Source organism: Mesoplodon bidens (assembly GCF_964165515.1).
Source record: "Mesoplodon bidens genome assembly, chromosome: 7".
In the NCBI taxonomy this organism is placed as follows: domain Eukaryota; kingdom Metazoa; phylum Chordata; class Mammalia; order Artiodactyla; family Ziphiidae; genus Mesoplodon; species Mesoplodon bidens.
The window spans coordinates 45,234,325-45,250,332 of NC_138164.1; the positions used below are offsets into that span (position 1 = coordinate 45,234,325).

General features: G+C 49.6%; 1 protein-coding gene and 1 pseudogene across 8 annotated transcripts in view; one reads left to right on the plus strand and one right to left on the minus strand.

Moving 5' to 3' along the window:
- The window catches only part of NAV2 (neuron navigator 2), a 770,197-nt gene that overhangs the window by 227,927 nt on the left and 526,262 nt on the right, over window positions 1–16,008 (minus strand). For all 7 annotated transcript variants that reach the window (XM_081241078.1, XM_081241077.1, XM_081241076.1 and 4 more), the window contains exons 4-5: window positions 13,309–13,381; window positions 1,351–1,606 (exon numbers count right to left, since the gene is read on the minus strand). In XM_081241078.1, coding sequence (XP_081097204.1) covers window positions 1,351–1,606; window positions 13,309–13,381 — 329 coding nt within the window. The remainder of the gene's footprint in view (window positions 1–1,350; window positions 1,607–13,308; window positions 13,382–16,008) is intronic.
- LOC308620729 (26S proteasome non-ATPase regulatory subunit 9-like) lies at window positions 8,352–9,381 on the plus strand (annotated as a pseudogene). Its single transcript has one exon. The product of its transcript is annotated as a 26S proteasome non-ATPase regulatory subunit 9-like (transcript).

The following is a 16,008-nucleotide window of genomic DNA, read 5'->3' on the forward strand; positions in this document are numbered from 1 at the left end:
TCATTTAATCATCCAGGTCCATCGGGGATCTCCCAGCAGAGAATGGCTCCCACCCAGGTGGTTCCTCAAGGCAAAGGTGCAGAGGCTGGCTGCCTGGCTGTCTATTCCTCATTGCTAGTCCAGGCATTCCTACTAGCCCACAAACTTCCATAATGGGAACTAGATATAATTAGATAATCAATTAGGGGCTCTGAGTTACATCACATCTCTCAGTGCTGTTTTTAACACCATCACAATTGGGAAAAAGCGCTTCTCCTGGGGAAAAAAAGCTGTAACCATCTATAAGGCAGCTGCTTTGTTTGAACCACTTCGTGCTTTGCCTAACTACAATGGCCTACTAAGGGTATGACGGGTGTGTGAGAAAACCTACGATTATTAATGCTGGTGCTTCGCGGAACTGGAAAGAAAAAAGCCATTACTCTTTAGCATATGTTCAATGAAATCAAGCAATCAATTCGATCAGTGGCATTTAGGTTTGATAGCTAAAGGTTTATGGCTTAAAAAAAAAAAAAATTATGGTGGACTTTTCTCCAGAACTTTACTATGAGTCAAAAACTTTCTAGTTCCTAATCCCCTCCTTCTTTTGTCATCAAAACAAATGTTTTACGAGGTGATCTTCTGCAGAGTTGTTTAGGAATGCAACTATACACTGTAACAGAGTAGATGGTAACTGCCCCAGCGTTCTGCTAGCGTTATCATTCTATGGCGAGTCCCTCTGGCAAGCGTGGGTCCCTCTGGAAACAACAAACAAATCTAGGTCCTAATCCAAAAAGCAGAGGGCCACAGCTGACACTGCTACCCGGTCTCTAAGGTCAACAAACGTCAGTCACATTTAAAGGTAACTGCTCCCCATCAGGGGATGCTGGCCCTCTCAGGGAAGGGGGAATGCCTCTCTCCCTGCTAAAAACCACTGGCCGTCTTTCTTCTGTGTTCTCAGTATTTCTCTAATGGCAAAGCAGAGGCATCTGCTGGAGAACTTTTGCCTCCACTAAGGGAAATTACTTGCACATATAACACTGAACACCCAGCTTGTAGGCAGACACACAAAAGAAATTTGGAGTCTATTTTAGGGGCTGTTGATTGCCTACGAACGTGTGTGTGTGACAGGCCAGAGTTCAGGCAGGAGCAGCTAATTAGCTCTGGCTGCTGGCGATTCTGATCTATAAAAGTCCACATCTCCGCCAGGCACATCCATTTCAAGGTCACGCTAATTCCCCACTAACTACCGGCAGTTCTCAGCACCGAAGAAGCGCAAATGGCACACACAGTCCGGCACAGGCTAGAATGTGGTCAGTGGGGCAGAAGACCCCTGAAAAAAAGCAGAAGTATCACTTGGCGAGGAGAGCCCACCTGGACTGCATCTCGGCTTGTGCTTTTGATGGCTGGTGTGGCGCTGGCTGGTGAGGCTGGCACGGGGCTTGGGGAGCGGCGGGCACCTGTTGCTGAGGAGCGCCAGCCTGGCACTGGGAGGGGGCCCCGGCCGCCGGGGACACGGCGGGCAGCAGTGGCGAGGCGAGGTGCGGCTTCTGGGGCTGCTGCTGCTGCTTGTACCGGGAGAGGCTGAAGAAGAGGCCTAGAATGGCCTTGAGGTTTCCATTCCTGATTTCTGCAAGACAGTGAAGAGGTTCTGGTTAGAGGAGGAAGCCTTTCTGGGGAGCCCCGTCTCGCACCCTTTCAAGAGGCTGCTTCAGCCCTCGCAGGAGTTTTTTTTTTTTTTTTTTAAATATACATTATTTTATTTATTTATTTATTTATGGCTGTGTTGGGTCTTCGTTTCTGTGCGAGGGCTTTCTCTACTTGTGGCAAGCGGGGGGGCACTCTTCATCGCGGTGCGCGGGCCCCTCACTATCGCAGCCTCTCTTGTTGAGGAGCACAGGCTCCAGATGCGCAGGCTCAGTAATTGTGGCTCACGGGCCCAGTTGCTCCGCGGCATGTGGGATCTTCCCAGACCAGGGCTCGAACCCGTGTCCCCTGCATTGGCAGGCAGATTCTCAACCACTGCGCCACCAGGGAAGCCCACGCAGGAGTTTTAATTCCTCTAGGATATGACAGATTTCCTGAACACTTAATTGGTGTCCCAGTCAATTAAAATCAGGCCTAAACCACAAAGAAATTAGTTGATTCTCTCCACTGGGATTAGAGTGGATACCCGAGGCAAGCAGCAACTGGGATGTCTGGTGAGTGCCAGGGGGAAATTCTCAGGAAGGACACAACCGAAAAAGACCGAGTCCCGAGCAAGACTGTGCTTGTTCAGGACACAGAGCAAGCCGTCCAGGGACAGAAGCGCCGAGGGAAACTCACCGGTCTCCACGCGGCCCTGCCCAATCCATGCTCTGCGCTTCAAGCCACCCGGAGTGAGCCAGTGGCTGCCGACCCACTCCAAAATCCTCACCCTGCTTCGCCCAATCATCCTGCCCTCAGATGGCTCTGTGTCTCTCTTGCCCGTTGAATAAAGAACTTGAACTTGGGGTGGGCGTGGGAATAGGAGATAGGGGTTGTTTCCATAAAGAACGCACACAGGGCTTCCCTGGTGGCGCAGTGGTTGGGAATCTGCCTGCCGATGCAGGGGACGCAGGTTCGTGCCCTGGTCCGGGAAGATCCCACATGCCGCGGAGCGGCTGGACCCGTGAGCCATGGCCGCTGAGCCTGCGCGTCCGGAGCCTGTGCTCCACAATGGGAGAGGCCACAACAGTGAGAGGCCCGTGTACCGCAAAAAAAAAAAAAAAAAAAGAACGCACACAAAAATTCTCCTATAGTAAAATAAATTTGTGCAGAGTGGGGCTAAGAAAATTTTTTATTCCAGACATAATTTTTCCGATGTTAAAAAACACATTTGCAGTGGTTGAGAGTCCGCCTGCCGGATGCAGGGGACACGGGTTCGTGCCCCGGTCTGGGAAGACCCCACACGCCGTGGAGCGCCTGGGCCCGTGAGCCATGGCCGCTGAGCCTGCGCGTCTGGAGCCTGTGCTCCGCAACGGGAGAGGCCACAGCAGTGAGAGGCCCGCGTACGGGGTGGGGGTGGGGGCACGCATTTGCCTCGAGGCATGCATTAAGTGCTGCAGAGAAGGAATAAAATATTTATTCACAGGCAGAGACTGTGGATGCAAGGTTGTTTCCCCATGGGCAATCCCTCCTTTTCTGCAGTTCTGTTAACACCAGATGCTGATGGCCAGGGTCTAAACTGACCCTGAGGGTAAAGTAATAGGGCCACCCAGCATGGGGGACAGAGAAGAAGGAACCTAGGGGCTCCCTCTGCTTTGCTTCCACCCTTAGGCAGAATTTCTTTTTCTGAAGTGGCAAGGGGGTTTGAGGGAGTGGGGTTGGAGGAAGGGAAGCCCCCCTCCCCTGTGTGGGTAACACACACCTCCAGGTTAGCCCCAGGCTGGGCAAGAGGATGCTGACAAAGGAACCAGAGTTTCCTCCAAGGACCCGTTGAGGGGCAGAAGGCATGAATGGGGTTCTTTCAGAAACAAGCCCCATTCCCTGCAAGCCTGTCAGTGCCCTGGGGTGTGATCCTGCTGATTAGGTCAGGCTGAATTACTTCCTGTTGGAGAGTTCCTCTTTCCAGCCTCTGAAGAAACTGACAATACAAACGACTAAAATCCAACTTTCACCCTCTGCTTTGGGAGGTAGCATGTGTTGATTGTGGGACAACAGTGTCAGGAGCCCAGCTTTCAGAAAAACTGTAAACAGTCACGTCCTTCACTGGTCTTGGTTACTGTATGACCACAGCAGCCTCAGAATCCTGTAGGAGATTCCCATGCAGCTCCGGTTTCATGCCTTAAAAGTTATGGTTTTTACCACGTGACCCTGTAATTTATCATGAAAATTACATCATTTTTGAGAGTGGGAGGGAGAAGTTCTTGATTACATTAGGAAAACAGGTGTAAGCCTGGGCTGACTGGGACAAGTCAAGATGCTCGTAAACCACTGTGTGCAATGCAGGGAGCACAGAAAGTCTCCCCAGATGTGGGAAAGTCCCCCAGTTTCTTTGGGTAGCTCAGCTTTAACCCTTCAGCTCTGCTTCCTTCTCCATCCTAAGGAAACCAAAGGAGAACACACCTGTGGCCTGTTCCGCTTCTGCTTCTAAATGTTCTGACAAGGACACCAGTGTCACAGAGTGTGAGGCTTGGCTGGGACGATTCAGTTTATAGATTGAGTTTTTGTCAGATTCAACCTCTGAGTCTCAGTGTTCTTCTTTAAAATGGGCATTTTCCTCATGGGCAGATGGAGGGTAAAGGGACACACCCCTGGGCCCTTAGCTGGACAGTGACAGGAGGCAGGACAGAATCAAGAGCTGGCATGCAGGTGACGACCTGTTAAGGAACTCTGGGAAAACAAGTTCCCCTCAAAATTGAATTCCCTGAAGGGTGAAAACAGAGCTATCATCATGACAGATGAAATCTCTGTAAGATCTTAGTGCCTTTTATAGAGCTACTACTAATTAGTATATATCAAGAGAGGCTTTTTACATACATGATCCCCTTTAATCCCTACAACCTGGAAAATGAGGCCTATTATCTCCCTTTTACTTAAGGGGAAACAGGCTCAGAAAGGTTTGAAACCTCTCCAAGGTAATAAATCCTGGAGCTGGGATCTGAATGGAGGTTTTCCAGCTCAAAGCCCAGGCTCCCAACATGGTGTAACCAGGCTTACTTACATACCCATCATGGGTCGTGTATTGAAAAGCACACCAGATAATGTTTTATTTAAGTTAGCTCATGGCCTTATAAGTATTCTTTACTCTCCTTCTAGAAGTACTGTTGTATTATGGGATGTGTCAAATATCCCATAATACGTTTTTTTTTTTTTTTTTTTTTTTTTGGTGGTATGTGGGCCTCTCACTGTTGTGGCCTCTCCCGTTGCAGAGCACAGGCTCCGGACGCGCAGGCTCAGCGGCCATGGCTCATGGGCCCCGCTGCTCCGCAGCATGTGGGATCTTCCCGGACCGGGGCACGAACCCGTGTCCCCTGCATCGGCAGGCGGACTCTCAACCACTGCGCCACCAGGGAAGCCCTATAATACGTTTTTTTAAAACCATGCAAGAAAAACAAAGAAGGGAAGAACTAGCAATTCAGCATATCCAAGGGCTCAGGGGTTGCCCCCTGCAAAAAGCAGGCATATCCACATTGGGACCCCCTTAATCTACCTGCCCAGCCCAGGGCAGATGAATGGAGCTGGCTCTGTCATATTCTCTCCCTGCAGTGGATGTTCAATCATTTATTGTTCATAACTGTTCTATTATTCCTGAAAGCATCTTTTTATTTGTGACGGAGCGCAGTGCTCTCATAAATACACTTTTTCTTAGGAGGAAGCATTTTTATTATAAAGATCACTGATTGTTAGAGCCACAAAGCCTTGGGTTTGAATCTCTCTAGTCCAGCATTTATGGACTTCAAAGCTTTTCCAAGAGTCAACCTCTCTGAGCCGCAGTTTTCTTCTTTAAAATTGGCACATGTGTGCCACACCTTCCCCACAGGGATGCTATGAGAATTAACAGAGGATTAATGAGAAAATAAGGGCAACGCACCTAGGACATGGCCTGACTCTGTATTTCCCTTTTGGGTTCAGAAAATACCATCATTGTACCTGCAGCCCCCTCAGAACTCAGCACAGAGCTCTTCAACTACGAGAAGACTAAGAAGCCCTTCTTCCTGCACGTCCCCTCCAGGCCACAGTCACAGGCGTCAAAAAGAAAATCAACCATGACAATCTCATTTTACAGAAAACTCAATGGTCATCTTTTTAAAACAAACAAACACACAAACCAGCTCTACTGAGATATAGTTTATATCCATAAAGTCAAGTGTGTGATGATTTTTAGTAAGTTTAGTAAATTCTAGTTTTAGAATATTTCCATCACCCTAAAAAGTGCTCATCTGCGGTCAATTCCCAAACCCATTCCCCCAGGCAACCTCTGATCTGTTGTTTCTATTGATTTGCCTATTCTGGGCATTTCCCCATAAATGACAATCATGTGATGTGCAGTCTTTTGCATCTGGCTTCTTCCACGGAGCATAATGTTTTTAAGGTTCATCCAGGTGAGAGCGTTATCACTAGTTTGTTTCTTTATATAGCTGGGGTATTATCCCATTATATGGATAGACCACATTTTATCCATTCACTAGTTGGTGGACATTTGGACTGTTGTAATTTTCTTTTCAGAACACAGGACTCAAGCGTGGTGAATGCTCTGTTTGGGAATGAGCCACACAGTTTATGCCATGGGTGGTCCAAAATAGCTAGAATTGTGTTATCTTCCTATTTCCAAATGGCATTTCTCTGTGTGCCACGAGGCCTGGTAAGCTGGCTCCATAGGCTGTCTAAAAACAAAATCCACCAGCCCACAAAAATGTTCCCCTCATGACATTTCCCGAGGCTTTGGAAAAAGAACATCATTCTGTTTCTGATCAACTATCCTCACCCTCCTGATTTGTAGAGAAGGAAATAACTGTAGACCTAGAGAGATATGACTTGTTTAAGGAGACAGGAGCTAGGCTGGTATCTAAACCAGCGTGAGAACCCTGTTCTTCTTTCTCTCCTATGGCTGCCCCCACGTAAACTGAAGAATAAACTACACAGGCCATAGTCCAATTTCCACTAGAATTCAGTATGGCGTTGATTCTGAACTTCCTTGGGTTCTGACTGATCTCCATACCCACTGGCTGGAGCTAATCTGCATGGATGCTTTAGGGGAATGTTGGCCAAGAAGGGAGGATAATAGAGTTATTCTCTTTCCATATTGTTTAAAAGAAACCTCAGGCCTGCTTTAATAAGGCATAATCATTGGAATAATCTAATACAAAGACACCTGCTTTGTAGGAAAGGGATTGGGAGCCAAAGGGAGGGCTGCCTCAGACGGCAGTCTCAGAATTCCTATTCAATCCCCTTAAGCCATGGTGTAAGGTCACCCGGCTGATTCGGGAGTGTGGATTCTGTGGCGTTACTCCTCCAGCTGGGCCGTCTACATCACCCCCATTCAGCATGTAACTTTCCACCCCACTCTGGCAGCCCTTCTGTGTACTGCTCAGCAAAGCCCCTCAGTGACTCTGCCCACAGGGGAAGTGGATGAGGGGGTGGGAACAGAGCCTACAGGGCCCCCTGCCGGTGAAGGACAGAAATGGCCCCGCTCACCGCCAAACTCAGGTGACATGGGTAGGGAGAGATGGAGACAATCTACGTGCTGCTTATACCCTAACGGTCCAGAAAAACCTCCTGCTTTCTGGCTCAGGATGAAAGGAGGAGAAAGCTCAGCATCAGGTTTCTGGCTATCAGGGCAGCAAACCCAGGTCTGAACTAATCAAGTCAGCAACCGATTTCACTCCTAAAGCATATACGCCCTGTTAGAGTCACCTGGAAGCATCTTCCTGCCTCTGTTTCTCCAACCTGGAGAAACATCATATTACCTCCATCATATTACCTATGCCCCGATGTCTATCTAAATTTCCTTTCACCTTCCTTTTCTGATTGGTGAAAGCCTATTCAACTAGTAAAACCCAGGAGAAACATCACCATCTCTGAGAAGCCCCTGCCTGCCCCAGGCAGAGCTGATCGTAGCCTTCTTTGGGCACCACTGGATCCTGTACATACCACCAGCACAGCTCTCTCATTAATTGGAATTTAAAGCTAGTTTTGTATGACTGACGTGACTCTCCGTGTACCCCGGTGCCTAGCACTGTGCCTGGCATATAGGATGTGCCCGGCAAATGCGTGCTTAACTAAATAGGATATGTCTTCACCTCCAGACCTCCGCTTCCCCATTACAGGAGGATGGGCTCAAGGCCAGGTAGCGCAGACCCCAGGTGTTCTCAAAACTCCCAGGGATAAAGGCCATTCATTCCTCCTCACAGGAACAGGTTTACAGATGGTTGTGACAGGTGGAGTGAGGGGTTGAAGTGATCTAGAAAATCACCCCCGGCAGGCTGAGGCCCAAGCTCACAGGACTCTGGCAAGTCTCCAGCAGCAAGCGGATGGGTCCGATCTTGGGGAACACGCAGGAAAAGCCCCAAACCAGCAGAATCTCCACGGGGCTCACCTGGGCCTGCAGCCCCTGCTCGCAGGCATCAGCTCTCTGTGCCCTGGAACAAAGGCTCCCTGTGGCTCTCTTGCAGGCAGGCCAGGACAGGGCCTGAGCTGCTGAGATGCTTCAAGGACAGTTGCACACACCCTCCCGGGTTCCAAACCTGGCTTTACTCACTGGGAAAGGGTGGAGATGTGCCTATGAGGCTTTCCAACTGCTGATTTTTTTTTTTTTAATCAGAGGAGGAGCCTCAGGGCAATCAATCATCTTCAAAAGGAAAACAAAGAGCATTAAAATTACATGATTTCTCTCGGGCGTCCGTGGTCGGGAAACCGGCCGTCCGGGCTCCGGGGCCGAGGTTCACGATGTCGGAGAAGGAAACGAGGCAGAGCGGAGGCTCCCCGGAGGCCAGCGGGATGACTGTCAGGGACATACAGGAACTGATACGGCGCGAGGAGGAGATCGAGGCGCAAATCAAAGCCAATTATGACGTGCTGGAGAGCCAAAAAGGCATCGGGATGAACGAGCCACTGGTGGACTGCGAGGGCTACCCCCGGGCAGACGTGGACCTGTACCAAGTCCGAACCACAAGGCACAACATCGTCTGCTTGCAGAACGATCACAAGGCAGTGATGAAGCAGGTGAAGGAGGCCCTGTACCAGCTGCATGCTCGCGACAAGGAGAAGCAGGCCTGGGACCTGGCCGAGGCCCGCAGGGAGGCCATGAGCCATGGCCTGGGCCAGAGCCAGGACCTCAGCCCTGCTCAGGCCTTCGCCATAGGGAACAGCATCAGCCCTGGCTCCCCTGCCAGCATCGCAGGTCTGCAAGGTGGATGACGAGATAGTGGGGTTTGACTCTGTGAACACCCAAAACTTCCAGTCGCTGCAGAACATTGGCAGTGTGGTCCAGCACAGTGAGGGGAAGCCCTCACTGTGACAGTGAACCGCAGAGGGGGGAAATACCAGCTTAGACTCGTGCCAACACGCTGGGCGGGAAAAGGACTGCTGGGCTGCAACATTATGCCTTTGCAAAGATGATTGTCCCTGGGGAACAGAAACAGGAAAGCATATTCCCTTGCCCCAGACTTGGGTCTAGTGGGCATTTCCTCCTTCTCTTCTCTTCCTGAAGCTCAAGGTTCTGGAAGAGGCTGGGAGCCTGAACTTCTAGGTGGTGGAAATGCTGTGGTCTCCCAGTGTGATCTCTTGGGATTAATGCATTGTTAAAAACTTGATTTGTGTTTAGCATCTTTTGCAAATTAGGCCATGGCCCTACATGGGAATCCTCTGGATTGTGAGCAAGTGGGCAGGAGTTACTCTGGTAGGTGCTGATGTGACTTTATTCTTTTAGAAATTTTGTTTTTTCCCCCCAAATAAACAGTTTTACAGTGTTAAAAAAATATTACATGATTTCTTTAAACACTATAATGATTTTCTAGTAGTTATGGGGGTGGTTAGAAGTGTAGACAGTGGTGAGTAGTATAAAATACCAGGACTTGAATCAGCAGATGTGAGTAGCTTGACCACTGCTGACTCTGTGGGCCTCTCTTTTGCCACATGGAACAATGTCTTTGGGCCGTAGTCTCCTCATCTGTAAGATGGGGTAATACGAATAGTGATCTCGGAAGGTTGCTGTGCGGGATTAAATAGGATATAAACTAAAATGTGTACAACACTTAGCCCAGTGACTGTACATGGTGGGTCCTCAATACATGATTTCCACTCCTATAACTTAACAGTATGTCAAATGGAGGTACTTCCTGTAGCCCTGAAATTGTGAATAAGGCCTGTTTGAGGAAAACAGGCTCCAAGTACCCTTGCTTTGTAAGTTCAAGGCCCTGACAGAAGTTGGGACCAGTCACCCTCCCACAAGACTGCACTAGTCCAGAATTGGTCTTACAACCAAAGACCATCATCACCAGCCTCTACCCACTGCGCCCAAAATCAATATAAGAAGATCCAGATGAGAGAATGTCATTGAGGGTGGCCGTGGGTGGTCATGATTGATGATCACAGAGACAGGATATCTCCTCTCCTCACCAAGGAGCAAGACAGTAGGGTCCTTGCACTCCTAGGAGTCAAGGGAGTAGAACCTTCAAGAGAATCACTCCAGGTGGTGGTGCTGGTGTCCTAGTGCCCAGCTGGGACACCTGCTTAGCAGGGACCTGGCAGATCTGCCTGTCTGTCACCTAAGCTGGGGGAAAGAGCTGGAGAGAGACTGTATGGCGGGGACTTCCAGGTGACAGGAGGCCTGTTCCATCACTACAAGTGGAAGACAGAGCCCACATATTCCTGCTGCTCTATGGTGGGTAACGCAGGGACTGTGAGACTGAGGCCTACGGCCTTACCAGGACCACCTTAGTGTGGGGACGAAGAGGGGCCTGAATCAGGGGGATGGAATGTGACTGCTACCAGCTGGGGGTGAGCTAGAAGAGTGGTCAAATCTCACAAGAGAATACCGAGGCCCTGGGAGCAGCATGGGAGTGAGTGCCGGTCAGCAGGGCATGCAGAGACCCCCAGTGGGGACAGTGGCAATGATGGCCCACCAGGAGGAGGGCAGCAACTTCACCACCAGCAGAACTCTGCTGCCTCTGCTGCCGCCCCAATGCTGGAGGCTCAGGCACAGGAACGAGGGAAGGGAAAGGAAGTCAAGTCATCCCCACCCCGGCCCCCCTCAACCTTCCAAAGCCACCTGCACTGGGGGGCACCGGGGAAAAGAGCTTTGAGTCTGAGACTGAAGCTTAAAAATGAATAAGACTGGGCTTCCCTGGTAGCACAGTGACTGAGAGTCCGCCTGCCGATGCAGGGGACACGGGTTCGTGCCCCGGTCCAGGAAGATCCCACATGCCGCGGAGCGGCTGGGCCCGTGAGCCATGGCCGCTAAGCCTGCGCGTCTGGAGCCTGTGCTCCACAACGGGAGAGGCCACGACAGTGAGAGCCCGCATACGCAAAAAAAAAAAAAAAAAAAAGAAAAGAAAAAAAAGAACAAGACTGAGTCTTAAGTACTGACATAAATCTGTTCTAATAACTGCACAAGACCGAAGAGAATGGGTTCTGGCCCAGGTATCATTAAATGAGTCTCAACCAAGCAGGAAAGATGGGGGTCAACATAGCACAGGTGGGGGCAGTTACTGAAAAACTTACTTCATGGTTATACCCCAGTGACTGATTCCTCAACACACGGGTTCCAGTCTGCTCTTCTCTGCTCAGACTCACAAGGGCCACATCCCACCACCGACCAGGGGGCTGGGGCTCAGTTTGTCTGCAAGATATGCCTTCGTGGGCTGCCCAGCATCTTCCGAGACAGTGTTCCAGCCAACAAAGGTTCTAGATCTTTTTTGATTTCTTTCACCCGTACATAGCACACCCACATTTTATCCACCTGCCTTCCCCAAAGACACCATGAACAGGAGCTCCGAAACCACAGACCTGGGTTCCAATCCTGGCCCTGCCACTCACTCACTGCGGGCTTCATAACTTCTTTCAGGGAAAATTTCCTCATCTGTAAACTCAGCAAATTATAAATTCCAACGTCAGTTGAGAGAGCTGGAGCTGATGCAGATGAAAGCCTTAAAAGCACAGTTGGTACTTATTCATTCAACACATATTTGTTGAGTAGATTCTCTATGCCTTAAGGTATAGAGAAGATGGGGCAGGGGGGGACAGGACAGGCAGAATGCAGGACAATGAGTAGACAGATGGCGGGGTGGCCAGGGTCACCTCCAGGCCACATGAGATGAAGCTGGCCTACAGAGTCTGTATCCCCTGGAGCCCTTTCTGCTAAGCGTGACTTGTAGAAGAGAAGCCCCTGCTGATGCTCTGCTGCGGGTGGGGTGCACAGGCCCGGGATCCAATCATGCCCAGGACCTAGGAGGAATGTGTGCCTGCCACCTCCACCAGCACGAGAACTCTCTACCAGGAGGAAGCAATGTGTTCCTTGGAAGAGAAATTTGCATCCCCCTACCTCTCCATGGAAACACCAACACCAACCCCTCATGCCCCAGCGATGGGCACGCCACATGCCATTCAGCCTAGATCTCATCCCCCGAGGAGGAGGGCCCATAGCCCAGAGCAAAGGAATCCTCCATGGACCCTTCTCTCAGAGCTGAGATTAAGGCTGACCACCGAAAGCTGCCTCCGAGACCTCTGGAAGCAGTGTGACCGTGTCTGACCCGGGGCAGCCCCAGCCTGTTAGAGGTCCCACTTGGGGAGTTCCATGCAGAGACACGAGACACCAATAGCAGCCACCCACCCGCAACACTGGAAGAGACTACAGTCCAGAAACACAGCCAGGAAAACCAAGCTTTCACCACACAGCAGAGCAAAGGCAAGGAACAGGCCCCAAAAGGATCATGCTTGCAAACTTACGCTCCACTGGGCTGTGTCCTTGCGCACCGCTCCCCGCCTCCCCACCCCTAACTACTAGGGTCAATGCTAACCAGCAACTCTGCAAAACGCGACCAGGATAGGGAAAGGTGGTGTCATCTGAGGCCCACGCTGCTCTACCTGTTCTGGGAAAACTGGAGGAGGTGGAGCCTAATGAGTTTGGGAGGATGCTGGGGCCTATGGCCGCTCTGGAGCTAGCAGCTGCTTGTATTTACAAACAGGAGAGAGACACAGCAAGTTTCCAGAGTGAGCTGTTGCCCGAGGAGGCTGAGAATTCAGACCTGCCATCTCCAGACCAACACCTAATGAACAGCGAACCACCAGCCAATGCTAACGTGCTAATTAGCCACCAAATTGGAGTTAATGAAAAACTAATCACAATGTCAAAATGGAGCACCTCATTAATAAATCACATGCTTTTTTGGAGCGGGGGGGGGGGGAGCTAGGAAAAGTGCTGCTTCTTCTAATAAAATTAAGAGATAAGGATTAGGCATTTTCCCCTGGGAACTTGCACAGTTTAAATATGCTCTGTGGTTAAGTGTTCTCTCTCCCACAGATAAGGCTTGGCTTGATAATTAACTAAATTGTCGGTCGCGTGAATCAGATCGGTGTTGTTTGATGAAGCCCTTCTCAAAGAGAAGCAGCTCCGTCTTTACTGCTCCCTCCGTGTCTTGCCGACAAGGCTGGCACAGTTGGATTGGCACTCTGAGAGAGATTCTTTAGGTTGTCAAAAAGTTGGCATCCTCAAGTGTAGACAAGCATTGAGTGGCCTCAAAACCCGAAAGAGACAAAAACGGAAAAGCCCACCAGCACCCCTTGGCTTAACTCTAAAAGTGTCATCAATAAGTAACAGGTGGGCATTTCAAAGGATGAAAGGGCAGCTTTATGACAAGTGCTCAGACTCACCTTCTGCGGACAGCCCCTGGATGTTTATTCCCTTAGCTGCCAGGAAATTCAAGCAGGCATCTATGTTTTCAATCTAGGGGGGAAAGAAAAAACAATATACACTCAATAATGTTCAGTCTTCTCCAGAGCCATCTCTTATTAGGAACAAAAGTCTGTGTCAGAGAGAGGGTTCATTGTGCATTTGCTAAGGTTCTCGAAGAGGAAGAAATGACATGAAAACGCCGAATGGATAGATGGACGCAGGTCAGTACTCTCCTTTGTCTGTACTTGCACAGGAAAAGGCTACCTAATATCCCAACTACACACAGCGCCAAAAGTCAAGGCCTTGGATTGCTCAGGGCTGCCAAAAATAACCAGGGTGGAACTGGAGTTCTCGTGTAGGTCACTGTCACCAGTGCTATCCTGAACACTTGAGCAGCTGCCAGAAACACAGAGTGGGGACAAGGTTAGGAGACCCTTCCACCTACCAGCAGCTGGGAGAGACTTCCCAGCCCCTGAGGAGGTGGGCAGTGAAGCATCAAAAGAGTGAATGGGCATCTCAGCAGGAATCTCGGTAGTGTTTACTCACAAAATTCTCAGGATGGCAGGCATCGCAGAGGACAGGAGAGCTGCAAACTCACCCAACCTCTCTGTCCTCCGGGTTTTCTATGGCAGAAGGGACCAGACCCCACCAGGGTCTGGGAGGCCTCCCAGGCTTTCCAGGGCTGATGCCACGGCCAAGGGCAAGCTCACGTCCAGCCCTCAGGAAAGAGCAGTTAGATCATTCCCAAAGGTCTGATTTGCCTTCAGTTGTCAGGGCTAATTATTTTTTGGTCTACAGGAAACTGTTCGGGCTCGATTCATGTCAGCGGTGACCAAAAATAAGAGAAACTGCCTTGCACTTGGCACAGGGAACTTTGGATTTCACACGGTTTGCATTTCACAGCGGAGATCTTCCTCACCTCCGCAACCCCTTAGCGCCCCCCACCCCGACTTCCCAGGCTCCAGCCACACGCTTATGAACTCCAACCAGTATCTGACCCACGGGGTTTGTTGTGAACTCATAAATGACTCTCTTTCACAGCGTACATGTGACCCTTCTCCCTCCCCTCCCCCAAGCAATATCCTGAGGGTTCCTTCAGAGCCACAGAGTGAAGCGTCTCCATTTTACGAGCTCTCATTTGAGTACAGTCTGGCTCCAAGGCAGTCTTCCTGAAGTTCATGTCCACCCTCCCCTGATGTCTGGAATTCCCCTTCTCTGCTCCCAGTCTTCACAGCTTCCAAACATGTTAAATTAAGCTCAGGGACACCTGAATAAAACTGCATCCATTCTAAAAGAATCCGCTCAACCCTGAGCTTGAGGTCACTCCATCCTCACAGTTTTTAGCTCAGGTTCCCAATCTCTTTCCCAGCTTACAGCTCACCTTCCAGGGTCTTCATCTGGGAGACATTTTTTCATCTCTAAGAAAAGGGGTAGAATGCAATTTCCTGCCAACGAATAAATGCTGATGCTACACGTTATGCCTGCCACCATCGCAGAAAATCGTTTCTTACAAAGAGGGAGGAAAAATGAGATGGCTTTAAACTCTCCTTCCTTCTTTCCAGCGCAGGATGACTGACAGTGACAACCAAGTGCTACCACCTTGGAGGGGAGGGGGGCGAAGGGGAGGACGAAGAAGGAAGAGAATGGCTGGGAGGACCCTGTGCAAGGTGTTTTGGCGCAATCGGCTTCCATGCAGAAGTGTAATAAGAATCATCTCTCTGGGGCTTCCCTGGTGGCGCAGTGGTTGAGAGTCTGCCTGCCGATGCAGGGGACACGGGTTCGTGCCCGGGTCCGGGAAGATCCCACATGCTCCGGAGCGGCTGGGACCGTGAGCCATGGCCGCTGAGCCTGCGCGTCCGGAGCCTGTCCTCCGCAACGGGAGAGGCCACAACAGTGAGAGGCCCGTGTACCGCAAAAAAAACCACAACATCTCTCTAAATGTTATTGCACTCTATTACAAAACCCTGCTTTTGAGAAAATACCAATCCTTATTTCATGATATTGTATACAGTGGTAATAGACCAAAACCATTCAAAAGGATCTGTGGCCTCTACACAAAGGCACTGGTATTTAAATCACAGTAAACTTATAAAATTCCTCTTCTACTGTTTGTCTCTTCCTATAATCCTATCCTACTTTTTTTTTGGTGTGTATGTGTTTTTATTGTTTATCTATTTTTTATTTTTTTAGATTTTATTGAAGTATAATTGATTTACAATATTGTGTTAACTTCTCTGTACAGCAAAGTGATTCAATTATATATACATTCTTTTCCATTATGGTTTATCACAGGATACTGAATACAGTACCCTGTGCTATACAGGACCCTACCCTACTTCTTCTAATATAATATCTTACACAGGGCTCTGAAGGGAGGCGTTGGCAATTATGACCCCATAGCAAATGAGAAGAGAAATCTGACCACCCCTGAATCTGTTAATGCAAAATCAAAAATAGTGCACTTGGTATTGATATTGATCCTGGGAAGTGTCATGTAGGTGGGCTGACATGGGTAGGTTTAGTTTTTCAGCAACAGTGTGGCAATGTGGCACTAAATACAAAAAAAAGGGACACCTGCCAACATATGCAAGAAAAGTACCGCTCTACTACAACACTGCAATTCTATAGAATTTTCCCTCCAAGGAGCATGAAGTACGTTTCCTTGTTACATCTATGGA